Genomic DNA, 21,043 nt, shown 5'->3' on the forward strand with positions numbered 1-21,043 from the left:
AACAAGCAAGGTTACAATGATTTGAACCAAATTATGTTTACATAATTGCCAAATAAGTCCAAAGTAAAAAATTCTCAAAAAATAAAATTATGCCTAACTACACCACACCACAGTAGCACCCTGTAAACAACGTTTTTGCTGTTAGAATGAGCTTTCAACGTAATTTTTATGTGAAAAATTGTGTTGAACAAACCACAGCTCATTTCATTCTGTCTCCTATATTTGGGTACTAAAGTATCTCAAAATTAAACGCTTAAGACCAGTTACTATCACCAACAAAACTATTTTCATCCACAAATTTTTAAAGGTCATGTTTCCCAAATAATTTGCACACCTAAACAAAATGGTCATTTTAATAGCTAGCACTCAAAATAATTACTTTCCATGAGAAATGTTCCAAAGGCACCACAAATGTCTTTGTGAAAACCTGACACAATTTACTTTAGAATAGTCACTCACCACTTCTTCCAATGCAGCACTTCGCCCGAAAGAACAAGTGAGGTGTGTGAGGCAGTTAACGAAGGAGGAGAAAAGCTCATTTGGAATGGCGGTTAGCACATTTCGTGGGAACACGGTTATCAGGTTGCTGATAATGCTGGAGATGCCCACAGCTTCAGAATCTTCTATTTCAATTCTAAAACCAAGGAATGAGTATTATTACGTGGCAGTAAAAGAAAAATTATTAATATAATAGCTCATTTCCAAACAAGCAAATATCGTTACTGATTCATTTTAAAAGGTATGTCTTTGTTTATTAATTACAAATTACCCATATGACTTTACTTCAAAATATAACGGCGAAAAACAACTAGTTCTTTTTTTTCTTCTACTGTTACACACAAAACATAGAGTTCCTTTTTCAGCTGCAAAGGGCAAGTATACCTACCCATTGATAGTATTCAGTAATCCCTCAATGAAGTGTGCGAGATAATCAACTTGTGATCCTTCATCAGGGAAGATGGGTCCATGAAGAGAAGCTAACTGGGCAAGGCACTGCAGAGAATCTTGTGCCATATCTGAATCTTCTCTGATTTTTCGATGTACCTGTTAGAAAGAATTACTAATCCATAAATATAAATTCTTCATTTGTAAGGGTCACGTGTCTACCATGCCGAATGAGGTAAGAGAAAAATTCACTGTAGCTGGTTATTTCCAGAAAATTAATTCCTGAATTAAACTAAATTTAGAAAGGTGTTCACTTTACAGGCCATTATTTTAAACATATCAATTGATTTTTAACTGAGGGCTACCTACATTTTGAAAATTGATCCGTCTCCAGCATGTTATGACAAAGAGAGAAACAGATGCCAGCCAGTCAGACACACTGCTTCTTCTAAAAACAGCAACAACGACAGTCATCTGTATTATGCTAACTATGCCTAGCTACAGCTTCTTGCTAAAGTTAGCAGACAAGTTCAATCAAGAGTATATAGATGCTGCTTTAGTGGAAGTAAACAGTTGCACACTTAGAAAAGCAATATACCATTGAATCCCTAGACATTCACGCATTCATTCAACCGAAATATAAGCACACTCTTTTATTAATTCTCAGTTCACTTACAATTTGTTTGAATCTCAGTTTAACCTACATCATTGCTATTAATAAATGCTAAAAGATTTTGAATACAAAATGTAAATTATACTTAAATCCATTTAAAGCTCACCTAAATTTTATTTCAACGATACAATACGGACATGAAACACCTGGAATAGTGTTCTGCATGAAGGAAATGCTCTTGAAATACTGCTCCCTAGTTTTATAGTATTAATATTCTCAGATGTTAAAGGTTTCATAATAGAGCCAAGGAAAATTCAGTGAAGAAATATGATCATTATTAATCTTAATCCATCCAACACTTAATGTTGGATGTACCATTTTGTACTTGCCGAGGTACTTAACTACTCTAGCTCTTTTCTTTCCCACACAAAGTTCTCTCTCTTTTGTAAATGTGTGACACCGAACTCATAGTTTTCGGTTATATTCACTTTGACTAGGCAAACTGTTTCTCAATTACTTGCGGTCAGAACATTTAAGTACTCACTGGTATATGCTGAGCCACAATGAAAACTCAGTAAATCCTTGTTCACTGAGACCATTAATCCCTAATCCCTGAACTTCTTAAGGTTCTAGTAATGAAATTTAAAATACTAAATAATCTCTAACATTACAAAGCTAACTGATCTACTGACATGCTTAAAATACGCTATACTCTTTGGACTAGAACAAACCACAGTCCATAAGCCAAATTTGGCCCACGCCTGTTTTTATATGGCTGTGAGCTAAGAATGGTTGTTGTTGGGTTTTTTTCCTCCATTTTTGTATGGTTGGGGGAAAACCAACAAAAATAATATTTTGTGATTTTGTGACCTGTGGAAATTATACAGAATTCTTTTTTTTGTTTGTTTTTCCTGAAACAGAGTTTCACTTGTTGCCCAGGCTGGACGGAATGCAATGGTGCAATCTTGGCTCTCTGCAACCTCCGCCTCCCCGGTTCAAGCGATTCTCCTGCCTCAGTCTCCTGAGTAGCTGGGATTACAGGCGCCTGCCACCATGCCTGGCTAATTTTTGTATTTTTAGTAGAGACGGGGTTTCACCAAGTTGGCCAGGCTGGTCTCAAACTCCTGACCTCAGGTGATCTGCCCACCTTGGCCTCCCAAAATGCTGGGATTACAGGCGTGAGCCATCACGCCCAGCCAAAATTCATTTTAATGACCATCAAAAAGCTTTACTGGAACACTACCATGCTTATTTATATATCATTTACAGCTGCTTCTGTACTACAATGGCAGTGTTGAATATGAACATATGACCTGCAGAGCCTAAAGTGTTTACTATCTGGCCCTATACAAAAAATGTCTGCAAATTCTTGGTCTAGAATACAAATATTTTTCAAACTATATTCTAATGTATTTTAAGTTTTATATAGTAAATTCCAAGTACAATAGACAAATTCATATATGCACACTGTCTAGTTCACAAACTTCTGAACACAACTCACTCTTATAAATTCTTTATCTGAAATCTGTAATTAAATTTTTATCACGATGCCTTAGAAGCTAATCAGCATTTAAGCATGCTATCCAGGGAGACATTCTGTCAACAGACACAATGTAATCTGGGACAATAAGAATCCATCTGGACTGGGCGTGGTGGCTCACGCCTGTAATCCCAACACTTTGGGAGGCTGAGACAGGCGGATCACAAGGTCAGGAGATCGAGATCATCCTGGCTAACAAGTCGAAACCCCATCTCTAATAAAAAATACAAAAATTAAAAAAAAAAAAATTAGCCGGGTGTGGTGGTGGGAGCCTACAGTCCCAGCTACTTGGGAAGCTGAGGCAGGAGAATGGCGTGATCCCAGGAGGTGCAGCTTGCCGTGAGCCAAGATCATGCCACTGCACTCCAGCCTGGGAGACAGAGCAAGACTCCGCCTCAAAAAAACAAAAAAAAAAATTCCATCTCACAATCTTAAATGTTCATTATGGTCTCGAAGCGAGCAATCAAAAGAAAGAATACCCGCAATGAAATAGCTAATGAAATAACTAAAAAGTTAAAATAAATAACTGTCTTTCGAGACAGTGTGTGCTGTTCAAACTTAATTTATGTTACCTGAAATATAAACCACATAAAACTATTAATAAATGCTTAATTTTTATACAACATAAATTCTTGCCTTTCTTCCAATATCATCATTACAAAAGAGTTCCTCCATATCTGAACATGTATTTCACTATAAACTATATTATAAAACGGAAAGCTGAGTCACCACCTGAATATGGGAAAAGGACAGAGGGATAAGGGAAAGCAAAGACCAGCAGGACGCCCAGTGAGGTGAACGGCAAGGCTATGCATCAAAAAAAGGAATACAAGGAAGGAGAAGCAAGTAAGGAAGATGACGAATTCTACTGGAACATGTTAAATCTGAGATGTCTGTGGGCCATCCAAATTAAAACATCCAGTAAGCACTTGGATTATAAGGCTCTGAAACTCTGGAGCAGGCTGTGCTGAATATAGATGGAGGAGTCATCTGGGAACCAATGCCTGAAGTCCTACGTGTCAAACAGAGCCACAGGAAAGTGTACAGAGTCAGCAACGTTGAGAATCAAGATAGGAATGCCAATATTTATGGGATGAGCAAAGAAGGAAGAGACTATAAGCGAGATCAAGACGGCTCTGGTCAAAAAGGTAGGAAGAAAACACAATGAAAGTGGGTTTTTTTCCCCAAGACCTTATGGAAGGAAAAAAAAATCAAGAAGTTTGTAAACTTCAGTAGGGCAGAATGCAACCCAAAGTATTCCAACATATTTAAAGTCTTAAGATTAACATATTTAAAGTCTTGCTCTTATGCAACAGTATACTGATGGTTATCCAAATCTAGCACAAGTGATATCCAGTGGAAAAGTACTTTAAATTAGGCAATAAATTCATATAACTAAAATTAAATTTAACCAGAATTAAATAAAAAGATTAGCCATTCTCATTTTTAAAACAAGTAACAAACTTGTTCATAAACTGCTTAAGTGAAAATAGCTACAAACCCAAAAATTGTTCAAATAAAGCAAAAAAGGGTTAACTTTCAAATTCAAAAGTTATTTGCATGTGGTTGTTCACAGCTGACAGGAGCAGCTGTCTGGTTTGTCTAGACAGCTGTTCAGATTTGGTAGAGCTGTTTCCAGTACTGCCAGCAAGTTTTTCACCTTTTCAAAAACTGCTGGAGTGGAATCGACTTTCAGTCAAGTGCATAATACAAAGACTTGGACTTGGATTCGTATCAAAACAATTCCTGTCAGATGAAGCAGGCCACGGAATTTCAAAATTTAGTTACAATTATCCCTTTGATCTTGACAGTGGTTTCAGCCATCATTTGTCTGATTTTAAAAAGAAACCACAAGGTGATTTAATGGTCAGTCTGAATATTTCTATAGAAAATATCTTTTATATATACCCATGGATAACCTTGTTCTAGATATCTTAAAATACATACCACGTAACTACTTTATTTTAAATGGTTCAATCAGAAAAAGGCAGTTGAAGGGCTCATCTATATTTTTAAAACAAATGAAAAGAAACTAAAATTAACAATTGGGATTAAGCAAAATAGCTTTTCTACTTTTAATTGGTTTTTACTTGGGCTTTTGTCCTCATCATTATATCTAACTAACTTGTATATTCAACCTATAACTGCAAATTAGCATCCAACACATAAATGCACACACACAAATTGTTTGTCCAGCTTTTGACTGCTCTATTAGGATACACATTGGTCAATTGGGAACATACTGCTTACATCTTGGTATTTAGCCAATAATAAAGAGGACTGTCTAAAGTTATACATGAGATAAACTGCTATTCAATAATACCAACTTCACTAATGGCTCATAAATATAAGAAGTATAAAACCTACACTCCAGAATAGCAGTTCTCAAACTGTGGTCCAGGGATCCCTGAAGCTTTTTAAAAGCCTGTCAGGTTGCCTGTGACAAGAAACTACTGCATAATACTATGAAGACAGTATCTGCATCTCCCACTGTCACTGTCACACAGGTAAAAACTATTTGCATATAACATGAAGACAGCAGCTGCGTTTCCCATTCTCACTGTCACACGGGTTAAAAGTGGATTAAGTCTGATATTATAGATTTACAAAAATGCAAAACAATGCTATTCTTCTCATTAAACTTGCTTTGTTTTCAAAAATAGTTAATTAAAATGTTACTTATGTTAATATGTAATCGTTTCTTATTGTTACTTTTTAACACATTATTTTGTAAAGTTTCGTTTGAATTTTTAATAGGATAAACATAGCCTATATAAAGAAAAGCTCTTTGGAGTTCTCAATAATTTTTAAGAGTATAGAGGGGTCCTAAAATTAAAAGTTTGAGAACTTCTGCTCTAGGATATTAAGCCCTTCATAACTATGTGACATTTTTATAAATTAGCAAGAAACTTTTAAAATAATTTCTATTTAAGCAGCTATATTGATGAGAAGATAAGACTTTAGGGGAGAAAAGCAATCTGTTTTGTTTGACTTAAGAAACACGCCAAGGCATTTCCTCTCTTCTATGGCTCTTGCTACCAGAGAGGAAGACTGCAACTTACTGTGAAGAAAAGCTCCATAACTCTGCTGTCCAGAAGAGTCTCCCGCCAGGACTCTGTTGGCTTCAACAGCACATTTTGCGAGGATTCAAACATAGCTATATAATGTCTGCCCAGTTATTTGGTGTCAAGGTCAACAACAATAACATTCTTACTTTGTCTAAAGTATAAGTGTATCCTAAATATAACAGGAGCCATCTAGAAAGAATTTGTAATGGTAACAGTTTAAGCCTCTTCACATATGCTACATAATTCATGCATGAAGCTAAGGAATAAAAGGCATTAAGTGCCTGGGGGAAAAAAGAATGTTACAGGAATGTAAGGTAATGCTTTCATTGTAATTATGTGTCATGCTGTAGGCATACAGAAACTTTGAAAACCAGAGAATTTAATAGTGGCAACAGAAGGAAATACTCTTATTGCAAAGCATATGCCAAAATTCATGCAAAAAGAATCAATTTCTGCAAGTTTATCCCATCATTTCCCCCAATATCTTGCAACAATTAACACCACATATACAAAATGTGAGTCTCACATTGTCTACTTGGAAAAATAGCATTTTTCCAAAAGAAATATATTCACTGGGAAAACAAAAGAACAAAAAGAGTAAACACATATAACATCAAAGAAAAACAACTCCCACAGGTCATAGTATCTAAACATCAAGACAAAGAAATAATCCAACAAAAAACTTCATAGATGCTTATTTAAAATTCCCACAGACTAAAAAGCAATTTATATGGTGTTCAGGCATTCAATTTCAAACATGCTTCAAACAGAATACTGTTTTACCATAAATAAAGCAACCATCATATATATTTGTAGGTTTTTATGAATACTATTTATTGATACCGCCACAGTAACTGAGGCTTTTAAGAAATGAGAAAACTTGGCCGGTCATGGTGGCTCACGCTTGTAATCTCCGCATTTTGGAGGGCCGAGGCGGGCAGATCACCTGAGGTCAGGAGTTCGAGACCAGCCTGGCCAACAGAGTGAAACCCATCTCTACTGAAAATACAAAAATTAGCTGGGCGTGGTGGCATGCACCTGTAATCCCAGCTACTTGGGAGGCTGAGGCAGGAGAATCACTTGAACATGGGAGGCGGAGGTTGCAGTGAGCCGTGACCACACCACTGCACTCCAGCCTGGGTGACAGGGAGAGGCTCTGTCTCAAAACAAACAAACAAACAAACAAAAAACAGTGGTTATGCCCCTTCCATTGGTAATCAAATGTCCAGCTAAAATACTTCGACTATGCAACTCAGTGAGAAATCTTAATGACAATCACCCAGAGCTATCGTCTGAAAAAAGTAGATAGAAATTCAAATACTATATTTTGAGAAAAGTCTAAATCGTTATTTTTACAGAAAAATTATTATTCACAGAGAAAATTAAAGGCTGTAATAATGCTCTGGAAACCTTTTTTTTTTTTTTTTTAAGATTATTTGTTAACCCCCTTTAAAATAGCTAGTTCTATTTGGTCTCTGAAGAGCAAGGGGGGCACTATGAGTTGTTTCAAGAAGAAAAGTCACTGCTTGTTTCTGAAAAGTCACCCCCAAAATCCTCTGCAACTCTCTCCGACTGGTTAACAAAAGTGAAACTCAAATCTGGTTCATTTAAACTTCCCTTCTCTCTTCCTTTATCTGCCCCCTTGTGGAGGTACAGGGAAAGAGGTGAAGGCCAGAAAAGCCAAAAGAAAGAAGCCTGATTTTAAAAAGAGGGGAAAACAATCAGCCCATGAACACTAAGAGCTATCAACAGACAGTGAGCCCATTTTCTTACGAGGCACCGATCGTGGTCTAAGACCAATGCTGTGTTCTTCAACCAATACTACAATATACTGATTTATCGGACACCTAGGATTTGCTTCAAAATAGTCTGGGGATGGCAGAGCACAGATGAAACAAGACTGGCTGTTTAAAGCTGGGTATTCTCTCTACTATTGTATATCTTTGAAAGTTTCCACAATAATGGGATGGCAAAGGCTTTAGTACATGAAATAAATCTTCTGAGTAAGGCAATCAATTATTTGTGTTGTGTGTGTGTGTGTGTGTGTGTGTGTTTAAAAATGAGACAGCATCTCACTATGTTGCCCAGGGAGGTCTTGAACTCCTGAGCTCAAGCGATCCTCCTGGCTCATCCTCCCAAAGTGCAAGGATTATAGGCATCAGCCAGCACACCTGGCCAATTCTTCATACTTCATAAAAATTTAAATACATTTCACTTACTCTTTCCTAGTTTTACTTCTCTTTATTTTCAATATGCCAAATCTAACAAATGAAATATACATATGTAACATTTTCAACTAGGAAATTAATGATTTTGTAATATTTCATATGCTTATAAAAGGTGTTATGATTTTATTTTTAAATTAGTTAGGATATGAAACAGATAAATGGGTTCACATAACCATAACAAAATGGTTGGCCTCAAACCTGACCATTTACCATGTTAGTAGTTAGCAGATGTATGATCCCTGAGAGTAAGAAGGCAAATACTTCAGGTACTGTAACTGCAAGAGAATGAAAGCCCAAACCTCCCTTCAAGAGCTGCAGACAGTTCAAGTACAGAGGACGAACACAGGTGGCAGAAACGAAGGGAATCGTATTCATAAATTTTGCTACTTCTGGATATATGAAAAACTCTATTCCAAGTAAATGAGAATCTCTCACATTCTAATTATGCCTTCCAGGTATAACATAGCAAGGGGGGTAACAGTGTGTTTTGGTAAGAGCGAGATGATAACCTAAAGATTCAATAAATCTTACAGAAGTATCAGTAAGAAAATACAGGAAGAAATCTTACAAAAGGAAACTATTAAACCTAAACCAAAATTCTCGTATAATTCTCTCCTCTACCTTTTTATAAATTATAGAAAGCATATACTCTATTAATACTTCTGGATATCAATTATTTACATTAAGGGAAAATGGACATGAGTTTTAAAAAGGACTTTTTCCAGATATAAAATGGAATTCACTGCAATGGCTCATGTAACATCAGATTCAAAATAACCCTGAAATCTGATTTTTTAAAATCTTGGTCTAGCCTCTCCTAATCATGGTCTGTTTTTCAGCACACTGTCCCTGGTGCCCAATTCTGTGGCCAATTTTCTTCAAATGTTGGTAACCAGAATATTTTTAAGATTATAATTCCTTATATGTGGCCAAGAGCATGGGAGATTTATGAGTTAGTATTTAATATCTATCAGAAAATACTTTTCCCCGTAATTATTACAAAGCTCCGTGTTACTTTTGTTTTCCAATCCCAAACCTGGAAAGGATTTTTATCTCTGGCATGAGGTCTGTCTTCTAACAAGAATGCACACTTGTAATGCTCCATGCAAAGAGGCTACACTTACCTTCCACTGAAAAACTAATCTACAACACCACAGACTTCACCACCTTCTATCAGCCAGCCTGGCAATACCACTAATAATACCACTATTATATACCATAATAAAAATGCACATGTACTGTATTATAGTTTTTATAAGACACAATTACAATCCTGTAACTACAAATCATATCCCACTCTACTAAAAAAAATTAATATTCCCAAAAGCATTTAAATAAACATAAAACAAAAAGAACAGGCTGGGCGCGGTGGCTCAAGCCTGTAATCCCACCCAGCACTTTGGGAGGCCGAGACGGGCGGATCACGAGGCCAGGAGATCGAGACCATCCTGGCTAACACGGTGAAACCCCGTCTCTACTAAAAAATACAAAAAACTAGCCGGGCGCGGTGGCAGGCGCCTGTAGTCCCAACTACTCGGGAGGCTGAGGCAGGAGAATGGCGTGAACCCGGGAGGCGGAGCTTGCAGTGAGCTGAGATCCGGCCACTGCACTCCAGCCTGGGCGACAGAGCCAGACTCCGTCTCAAAAAAAAAAAAAAAAAAAAAAACCAAAAAGAACAGTATAATAAATATTTATATGGAACAGCATTAAAATGTTTATACAGAACAAATATTTAAAGACAATGCTATTCTGACAAGAAATATGTTTTAGTCATCAGATTGTACCGTGAAACTGCTGAAGTTGCTGCCCCTGAATAAGAGACTATGCCGGCTCTATGTGGGAGGGAGGCTTACTATGCATTCTATAACGTTTACTGTTACCTAAAATATTGTTATTATTCATGTACATGCATTACTTTTCAATTTGAAAAAAAAAACTAGTGAAGAGCATATCACAATGTGGGCAGAATAACGATATACAAATCTGGACCATATCTTTACATTCAAAATAATATAAAGAATTAAGGTAATTCATTTTTAATCAGGTATTCTCAAATGACTATTTCTATCTGTATGTATAAGAAATAAAAAAATAGTATTTCAACCCCAGATAATTCTTACTGATTCTTATAAGAAATCAAAAAATACCATTTCCACCCCAGATAATTCTTAGATGCTTAACTTAAAAAACAAACAGAACCACTCCACCAGAATTTGGAAATCTAGCACTACTATTCTTAAAGCAGTATTTTAAAAATAATTTCAAGGTTAAATAAAGCAATACTTTCATTTAAACATAATTTTAATAAAACAATAGTTTCCTTTTAAAACTTTCAAAAGTTTGATTTATAGTCACCACTTTAGCATTTTACAGTATCTGGACATTACATTCTTTATCTTTTACAACGAATATGTCACCAACAAAAGAACAGTTTGACAATGAACTGATTATTCACTAAACTGTCTCTCATTATATGCTCATCAAATTTTATGAGACATAAAAGTCACAAAAGATTGGAACTAAATAGCTATTATTTCACCAAAGTTCAAATGAGAGTATAATTCAAGAATTTTCTTGGGCTATGGCTTTATATATTTTTCAAAAATAAATACTGAATGCATGCAATTTATATTTTTATCAGAATGATTCATTTGTAACCAAACAAACCACAATTCCATCAATAAGAAAGCCAAACAGAGCTGCTTTCAGTCTTTTGCTAACCCTCTATCTTAAAAAAAATCTGTCATACACATCTGATCTTACTTTACCTTCCCATGTTCTCACCAAATCAAAGAATCAGGACCTTCAGCACAGTGATTTTTTTGCGGGGGGTGGTCTCTGTACCAAATACAAGTCCACTCCCTCGTAGCAAGAGTTCCGGCAAGGGATCCAATTCTGAAGTGCTAAAACCCAACCAGTCTTCTAAGCTCAACGCCATCATAATCCCTCGGAAAATCAGTTCCAGCTACATATAAATTCGACTGCACCACAGAAGAGTGAAGAATCAACTCTCCATTCCCTGCCCCCTCTCCCACAACAATCCTATCTAGCTCTAAAATTCTCCACTTAGGAAAGCTCACCAACTTCTGAGAAATCAAAGGCATATATAAATGTACCACCTGCCCTATTCTGTAACTGCATGGCCAGAGACAAACATACACCAGGCCGAGAGCCAGAAGGACAGCTTAATCGCACCCTGTACTGACTGTCACTGGATAATCCTACTAAATCTTCGGTCTCAAGTTCTCATACGACAAACGGCATTATCATTAAATACGTACATCTTAACATGAAGGGGGGAAAACATCATCTTTGGAAATACACACGTCCTTAAATATGCAATTAAGTTTATCCACTAACACTTTCAGTAAGGGTATCGTTTTGTGATTGTGAATGACACTCAAAAAAAATAATTAAATGAGGCATACAATAGCTACACATTATCCTCAAGCAAATACGGACAATCTGAAAATTTCCTCTGCCTATTCTTATGATTACTTTACAATACAGATAGATCTTGTAGCAAAAATGGGCATTTCACATAAGGAATAAATGCTTTACTCCCTTCATCTTTCCATACTATTTTTTACCCTACTTCATCAGTAAAACAAAGTTTCAGGAGGTACAGCAAGCCCATTTTCTTTCTTAAATATTTAATCCCTTTCGCTATTAAATTTTCTAACAACAAAAACTGCTACTTCTCCTTCTGGCACAGCACAGAACCAACGACCCCAGTCTTACAGCCCACACAGTCCAAGCAACCACAAATCCTTTGAAAGACAGGAGTGACCTTACCTGAATGTTTTCCCAAGCCTTGCCTCCAAACAGTAAAGGCTGGCTTTACTGGAAATCCAATTTAGGTGAAAGCTTCTGTATCCCATTACTACTCTATAATCCAGTTAGCTTTCCCCCAAGAGATTAAGTTTAAAAAAAAAAAAGTTTACCAAAACCAAATCAGATCCACAAAAATAGAATACCAATAAAAGGCAGTGTAACCAAACTAAAAAAAGAAATATCACTGAAGCCAACATACCACACATACCTGCCAAACATTCTTGTTACAAAATGATATTGTCACTTATGATTAGGATTGCCAAAACCCTTAAGCATTTATGGACACCAGGTGAACTACTAGCCGAACTATATTTATAGTAAACAAACATCCAAAAACTGAGCTAATACTTCTGAACCAGTTTCCTTCAATAATTAAATAATAAATATATAACAATAAATATTTACTGAGCATCTGTGCTAGGGTCTAACAATGCAGTGAGCAAAAGCATGGCCCATGCGTTCACAGAGCTTCGTGCAGTAGGTAAACAGACACCACTGTTCTCCCTCAATATCCGGAGGGGGACTGGTTCCAGAGCCTCCTGTGGTTACCAAAATCCAGAGATGCTCTGATATAAATCCACAGTCTCTATTATAAAATGGCATCGTATTTGCATGTAACTTATAAACATCCCATATACCTTAAATCACCTCTAGATTAATTATAATACCCAACACTATGTAAGTGCTATGTACATTGTTGCACTGTTTTTAAAATTTGCATTTTTTTAATTGTTGTATTGTTATTTTTTATTTAGAATATTTTTGATCCTCAGTTAAATCCAAGGATGTGGGACCCACAAATTTGGAGGGCTAACTGTACTTAAATAATCAAAGGAATGAAAAATTACAGCAAGAAGGGAGCCAAACGGGAAAAAAATCATATACAACATGCAAGGGGAGAACACAGCAAAAGAAAGCCAACCTGGTCTAGGCTGAAGTACAATTAGGAGGGGATCAGGCAAAGACAGAGGACCCGGCAGAGAAGCCGCACGTGCCAGAAACAAGGCAGAAGGCACGTGGCCTGCGAGTGCAGCTCTACCAGAAGAGCTACGAGAGGGAGGCGGTGACGAGATCGCCCCGGACCCTAGCGCCCACTTTCAAACGGGGAAGATGGTATGACGGAGGACCACAGGACTAGGACACTTTCTTTGCACAACAACGATCTAAAACAGAATGAGAAGCAAGTCAATTGTCTCAAGAGTCTCAGGGTAACACGGGGCTACAAAGTGCAGAGGAATTTACTCTCTGGGTGAACATCTACCAAATCCCAGAAACTGTGGACTTTGCACCACTGGGTCTGGATAGGTGGATGCTTTCATAAATCACCTGCTGCACATAGAAAACCCACATATAATAATCCTCAACAAATATAATGGTTTGCAGATAATATAATCATGTATATAATTCATTAGCATTAATAAGCAAGTTCAGCAAGATTACAGGATACAAGATCGACATACAAAAATCATTTGTGTTTTTCCCTGTACAGTGTGAAAATGAAATTAAAAAACAATTTACAATTGAGTAATAAAAGAATACTGACAAGTCTGAGCAACACAGCAAAACCCCATCTCTACAAAAATCAGCATCATGAAGCGTGCTACAGTCCCAGCTAGTCAGAAGGCTGAAGTTGAGAGGATCGCTTGAGCCCAAGAGGTCGAGGCTGCCGTGAGCCGTGATTACACCCCTACACTCCAGCCAGGGCAACAGGGTGAGACCCAGTCTCAAAAAAAAAAAGTACTTAGAATACATTTAATAACCTTTTACTCTGGAAACTATGAAACAGCGTTGAAATAAATTAAAAAAAAAAAAACTTTAATAAATAAATCCAGGCCAAGCACAGTGGCTCATGCCTGTAATCCCAGCACTTTTGGATGCCAAAGCGGGAGGATCACTTGAGCCCAGGACAGTTTGAGGACAGGCTGGGCAACACAGTGGGACCCTGCCCTACAAAAAAATTTAAAAATTAGCCAGGTGTGATGTGTACCTGTGGTTCTAGCTACTCGGGAGGCTGAGGCAGGAGGATCACTTGAACTCAGAGGTCAAGCCTGCAGTGAGCCATGATCATGCCACTACACCTCAGCTTTGGTGACAGAGAAAGACTCTATTTGTATAAATTAATAATAATTTTTAAAAATCAGAAAACTTAACTTTGTTTTTTGTTTGTTTTTGTTCTAAGAGACAAGGTCTTCCTCCGTTGCCCAGGCTGGAGTGCAGTGGTGCAATCATAGCTCAAGGTAACTTTGAACTCCCAAGCTCAAGCCATCCTCCTGCCTCAGCCTCCCAAAGTGCTGAGATTCAGGTGTTAGTCACCGTGTGCTGCATCTACTTTCTTTTTAAAGGGTACAATGCCAGGTAAAAATAGACAATAGTTGGAAGAAATACTGATTACTCAAAAAAAGAGAGGACAGAAGAAAATACTTCACAAGGGCTTTATACATATGTGTGCTTTAATATTCTATCATTCTCCTTACAATTCTATCAGTTTAAAAAACTATAATAAAACACATCTTACCTGTCGGTAACAGACGATGGTGACTACCTGATTCCTTGAAACATCATCTCTTTGCTTCCCAAACACACCCTGCCTTGTTCTCCCATCCACTTGTCTTAATTGGCTTTCTTATTTTCTTTTGCTTCTTCCTGCTTTTTAACTACTGATGCACCTAAAGGTCCTGACATGGATCCTCTGCTTCTCCTTGGACCATCTCTCTTACTTCCTTAACTTCAAGGGCCCCATCAGGGCACTCTCCCACAACTTTATCTCCACCCCAATCTCCTTCTATCTTCTACCAATGGTGCAGCTGACCTGTGTAAAGTGGGTTTCTAAACTGTGGCATGATGGGTACTTTTAAAGGCTTCATTAAGACATAATTCACACAGTACGCAATTTACCCACTGAGTGTCCAGTTCAATGATTTTAGCATATTCACAAATTTGTGCAACCACAACCGTGATCTAATCTTGGAACATTTCCATTGTGCCAGAAAGACCCCGTATGCTTTAGCAGTCACCTCCCACATTCTTCCAATCACTCCAGTTCTAGGTAACCACTAACCTTTCTGTCTCTATAGATTTGCCCATCCTGGACATTTCATACAAATGTTATCATAGAATTTGTGGTCTTTTGTGAATGGCTTTTTTCACTCAGTATAATGTTTTTTACATATGTTGTAGCATGTATCAGTAACTCATGCCTTTTTATGACAAGTAATATTCCCATGATATGGATATACCACATTTTATTTATCCATTCATCAGCTGATAGCCATTTGGGTTGTTTCTACTCATATAGTATGAATAGCCTATTCATATAGTACTGCTCTGAACATTCACGTACAAGTTTTTGTGTGGATGACTATTGATACTTCGGGTCCAATAATCGCCTGTGTGGGGCTGTTCCATGCTTTGTAGGATGTTTAGGATGTTTAGCAGCATCCCTAGCTTCAACCCAACAGCTGCCAGTAGCATTTCCTGAGTGGTTACAATCAATATTGCCTCAAGACACCACCAAATGTACCAACCATACAAAATTGTTCCTGGATGAGAATCAATGTTAAAGAGTTATGATTTGTTTGTTTTCTTTTTCTTTCTTCTTCTTCTTTTTTTTGGAGACAGTCTTCACTCTATCCCTCAGGCTAGAGATAGAGTGCAGTGGTGCAATCTCAGTTCACTGCAACCTCTGATTCCCAGGCTCAAGCAATTCTCCTGCCTCAGCCCCCAAATAATGGGGTCACAGGTGTGTATCACCACACCTGGCGATTTTTTGTAAGAGATGGGGTGTATTAGTCCATTCTCAGGCTGCTGATAAAGACATGCCCGAGATTCAGCAATTTACAAAAGAAAGAGGTTTAATTGGACTTACAGTTCCACGTGGCTGGAGACATATGGAACAATCATGGCGGAAGGCAAAGAAGAACAAGTCCTGTCTTACATGGATGGCAGCAGGCAAAGACAGAATGAGGAAGACGCAAAAGTGGAAACCCCTGATAAAACCATCAGATCTTATGAGACTTATTCACTACCGTGAGAACAGTATGGGAGAAACCGTCCCCATGACTCAATTATCTCCCACCAGGTCCCTCCCACAACACATGGGAATTATGAGAGTACAATTCAAGATGAGATTTGGGTGGGGACACAGAGCCAAACCACATCATGAGGTTTTGCCATGTTGCCCAGGCTGGTCTCAAACTCCTGAGCTCAAGCAATCCACCAGCCTTGGCCTCCCAAAGTACTGGGATTACAAGCATGAGCCACTGCACCCAGCCAAGTTATGATTTCATTAGTGAAACTTTGTATGAGCATAAATCTTGACCTAAGAACACTGTAATACAAGTTATTAACTATGATAGCATTAATGCCCTTAAATATTAATATCTATTTACTCTTTACATTATTTTGTCAGTATCTCTCTATGCACATCCTAAAGCCACTGCTCAGTCAGCTTCAGTTGGTTTTCTCAATATTTTAATTAATATTTTAATACAGTACTTTATATAAGAAATTACCTTTTCAGGCTGGGCACAGTGGCTCACGCCTGTAATCCCAACACTTTGGGAGGCTGAGATGGGCGGATCACAAGGTCAGGAGATCGAGACCATCCTGGCTAACACGGTGAAACCCTGTCTCTACTAAAAATACAAAAAAATTAGCCGGGCGTGGTGGCAGGCACCTGTGGTCCCAGCTACTCGGGAGGCTGAGGCAGGAGAATGGCATGAACCCGGGAGGTGGAGCTTGTAGTGAGCTGAGATTGCGCCACTGCACTCCAGCCTGGGGGACAGAGCAAGACTCTGTCTCAAAAAAAAAAAAAGAAATTACATTTTGGTCTTGTTCTGTTGCCCAGGCTGGAGTGCAGTGGTGTGATGACAGCTGACTGCACCCTCAAAATCCTGGCCTCAAGAAATCTTCCCACCTCGGCCTCTCAAACAGAAATGAAACCCTAAGTCCACACAAAAATTATAGATGAATTCTCACAGCAGCATTATTAACAATAGTCAAAAAGGGGAAACAACTCAACTGTCCATCAACTGATAAATGGATTTTAAAAGTGGTATATCCATACACTATTATGGCAATAAAAAGGAAGGAAGAACTGATTGATGCTGCAGGCTACCAAATGATCTTGAAATCATTATGCTAAGTGAAAGAAGCCAGGATGGGTGCAGTGGATGACACCAGTAATCCCAGCACTTTGGGAGGTCGAGGCGGGCAGATCACTTGAGGCCAGGAGTTCAAGACCAGCCTGGTCAACATGGTGAAACTCCATCTCTACTAAAAAATACAAAATTAGCAGGGTGTAGTGGTGTGTGCCTATAGTCCCGGCTACCCGGGAGGCTGAGGCAGGAAAATCGCTTGCACCCAGGAGGCGGAGGTTGCAGTGAGCTGAGACTGCGCCACTACACTCCACCATGGGAAACAGTGAAACTCCGTCTCAAAAAAAAAAAAAAAAAAAAGAAGTCAATCACAAAGGACCACATATTATATGATTCCATTTATACGTCAGGTCTAGAATAGGCAAATCCATCGACAGAAAGTGACTGCTAAGGACTGGAGAAGGTAGAAATGCAGACTAACTGCTAATGGACACAGGGTTTCTTTTTGGGATGATGAAAATGTTTTAAAACTACTGACAATTATTGCTGTACAACTCTATGAAGATACTAAAAAACACTGAATTGGCCAGGCGCGGTGGCTCAAGCCTGTAATCCCAGCACTTTGGGAGGCCGAGACGGGCGGATCACGAGGTCAGGAGATCGAGACCATCCTGGCTAACACGGTGAAACCCTGTCTCTACTAAAAAAAATACAAAAAACTAGCTGGGTGTGGTGGCGGGCGCCTGTAGTCCCAGCTACTCGGGAGGCTGAGGCAGGAGAATGGCGTGAACCCGGGAGGCGGAGCTTGCAGTGAGCTGAGATCCGGCCATTGCACTCCAGCCTAGGTGACAGAGCAAGACTCCGTCTCAAAAAAAAAAAAAAAAAACAAAAAACAAAAAAAACCACTGAATTATACATTTTAAATGGGTATATAGTATAGTGTGTGAATTACATCTCAATAAAACTATTATTGAGGCTGGGCACGTTAGCTCACGCCTGTAATGCCAGCACTTTAGAAGGCTGAAGGAGGAGAATCACTTGAAGCCAGGAGTTTGAGGCCAGCCTGGCCAACACAGCAAGACTCCATCTCCACAAAAATTAAAACAAAAAAATTAGTCAGGGCCAGGTGCGGTGGCTCATGTCTGTAATCCCAACACTTTGGCAGGCCAAGGTGGGTGGATCAACTTGAGGCCAGGAGTTCAAGACCAGCGTAGCCAACATGATAAAACCCGTCTCTACTAAAAATACAAAAATAAGCTAGGTGTGGTGGTGCACGCCTGTAATCCCAGCCTAGGTGACAGAGCAAGATTCTGTCTCAAAAATAAATAAATAGGCCGGGCGCGGTGGCTCACGCCTGTAATCCCAGCACTTTGGGAGGCCGAGGCGGGCGGATCACAAGGTCAGGAGATCGAGACCATCCTGGCTAACACTGTGAAACCCCGTCTCTACTAAAAATGCAAAAAATTAGCCGGGCGAGGCGGCGGGCGCCTGTAGTCCCAGCTACTCGGGAGGCTGAGGCAGGAGAATGGCGTGAACCCGGGAGGCGGAGCTTGCAGTGAGCCGAGATCGCGCCACTGCACTCCAGTCTGGGCGACTAAGCGAAACTCTGTCTCAAATAAATAAATAAATAAATAAATAAATAAATAAATAAATAAAAACAAAATTATCTCAATATAAAAAGATACAAAAAAGAAAGCAGATTAGAAAAAATTATGAATGGGGATTGTTACTCACAGTCTCATTTAACATGACACCATTCTAAATTATCAAAACACACATTTTCCACGATTTATTATTTGTCTATCCTGAGACAAATTTTATTTTATATTTTATTTTATTTTATTATTTTATGTTGAGGCAGGGTCTCTTCTGTTGCCCAGGGTGAGTGCAATGGCATGATCATGGCTCACTGCAGCTTCAACCTCCCAGGCTCAAGCAATCCTCCTACCTCAGCCTCCCGAATAGCTAGGACTACAGGCACACACCACCACATCTAGCTAATATTTGTATTTTTTTTGTAGAGATAGGGTTGTGCTATGTTGCCCATGCTGGTCTCGAACTCCTAGACTCAAGCAATCCTCCCACCTCAACCTCCCAAAGTTCTGGGATTACAAGAGTGAGCCACCGCATCCAGCAGATAAACCATCTTTTAAAAGGCATCAATTCAACACTTTTAAACTAAGTTAAATTTGATTATTTAGACCCTCTGCATGGTACAAGGCTGCATAATTATTCCATTCTTTCCTTACTGATTGAATGGTAGATCTCCAGGTAATTTACAAAATTAGAAATTAGTCAGAATTGAGTTCCTTGAAATTGATTTCCCTAATGAGTGCTAAATCTGTAGCTTAGTTTAATCTCACTGCCAAGTTCTTTCTCCCACACTTAAAGTTAATCCACTCAAAGAATACTTAGCTGTAGTGCAGTCAGCCAACAAATGGCACTATATGAAAAGGTCACACAAGAACTCACTTACAAGCCATGAAGCAAAATATCCTCAAGTCGAAAACCAAGATATACTTTCTTTAAACAAGGAATTATTTCCTTTGGCAACACTGCAGTATTGCTTATCATTTTCAGATGACAGGTTTTCCAAAGCTTTACCTAAATACTTTATAAAATATTGTGTGTGTGTGTAACTTTTAGACAAGCTTTGTTTCCAAACTCCCAGAGAACTGTTTCTTTTTATGAAATAGTCACTCTCTACCAACTGTATTTCCCTTAAAACAGACACTTTAAAATATATGCAGTGTAACTTTTGTTGATTTTTTTCCCTACATGTATAATTAATATTTTGATAGCTCCATATGGACTGATATTTTTAAAATATGTCTCAAGGTTTTTCAGTATCTTTTCTTTCCCCACTGAAAACACTGGAGCAAGAAGTTGAATCCAATCTCTCTCCCCAACTGCAAGATCCTGTTGTGGTGGTCCCCACAGCTATCACCATTGGCTCCCCTGAATAAAGTCTGCCTTACCAACTTTATTTAAAAAAAAAAAAAGAAAGAAAGAAAAAAAAACCTGGAACAAAAATATTGACACACTGAAAGGGAAAATTTCTTAAAAAGCAAACCTAAGCAATTAGGCACCTCTTGACAACCAGAAAGAATTAAGGTAATATATTAAAGACAAAAGTTGGTTATTAGGAGAAAGATGATTACAGAATAAGAATAAAAGGAAACGGTGACTGACCTTGCTGTAAGCTTTGCCCCACAACGCAGCAGCTCACATGACCGCTTTCGGGAAAGAAACCTGGGGAACTCATGGTTGAAGGAGTCAGACGCACTTTATCTGACACAGCCTTTCTACTACGTGAATAGACGAAGTTTAAAAGGAAGAAGGAGTTACACCCCACCACACTCCTTAAATGTCATAATTTTACCAGCCACAAATAATTAGTGAGTTTCTATGTATGTAAACATAGCTCCTCTTGGCTCTGTTACAATAAAGATTACTCCCACCCTAGATCTCTGATCTGACTTCACATCTATTTCCTGTCTGCTTATCATCGGTCTTTTTCTTCTGAACAGACTCCCAGATTAAAGACATCTAGAACAGGTCACATTAAATTTCCTATACTGCAGAGACGTACTGGATCAACAAAGAAGAGTGTAAAAGACCCCTAGTTATATAATGAACTATTTAATTCAAGGGGCTATTATAGAGCTCAATAAATAGCAAGTAACTCCTGAATGTTTTAAATGCAGTTTCATTTAATCCACACAACAATCCACACCCCCATTTTACATTTGGAAAAGCTGGGACTCAGAGAGGCCCAG

General features: G+C 38.4%; 1 protein-coding gene across 5 annotated transcripts in view; it reads right to left on the reverse strand.

The window, feature by feature from the left end:
* Positions 1 to 21,043, reverse strand: part of LOC105490303 (exportin 4) — a 112,545-nt gene that overhangs the window by 43,484 nt on the left and 48,018 nt on the right. For all 5 annotated transcript variants that reach the window (XM_071081671.1, XM_071081672.1, XM_071081673.1 and 2 more), the window contains 3 exons: positions 6,101 to 6,213; positions 887 to 1,044; positions 460 to 634 (listed from right to left, as the gene is read on the reverse strand). In XM_071081671.1, coding sequence (XP_070937772.1) covers positions 460 to 634; positions 887 to 1,044; positions 6,101 to 6,213 — 446 coding nt within the window. The remainder of the gene's footprint in view (positions 1 to 459; positions 635 to 886; positions 1,045 to 6,100; positions 6,214 to 21,043) is intronic.

This window comes from Macaca nemestrina, chromosome 16 (genome assembly GCF_043159975.1).
Source record: "Macaca nemestrina isolate mMacNem1 chromosome 16, mMacNem.hap1, whole genome shotgun sequence".
In the NCBI taxonomy this organism is placed as follows: Eukaryota; Metazoa; Chordata; class Mammalia; order Primates; family Cercopithecidae; genus Macaca; species Macaca nemestrina.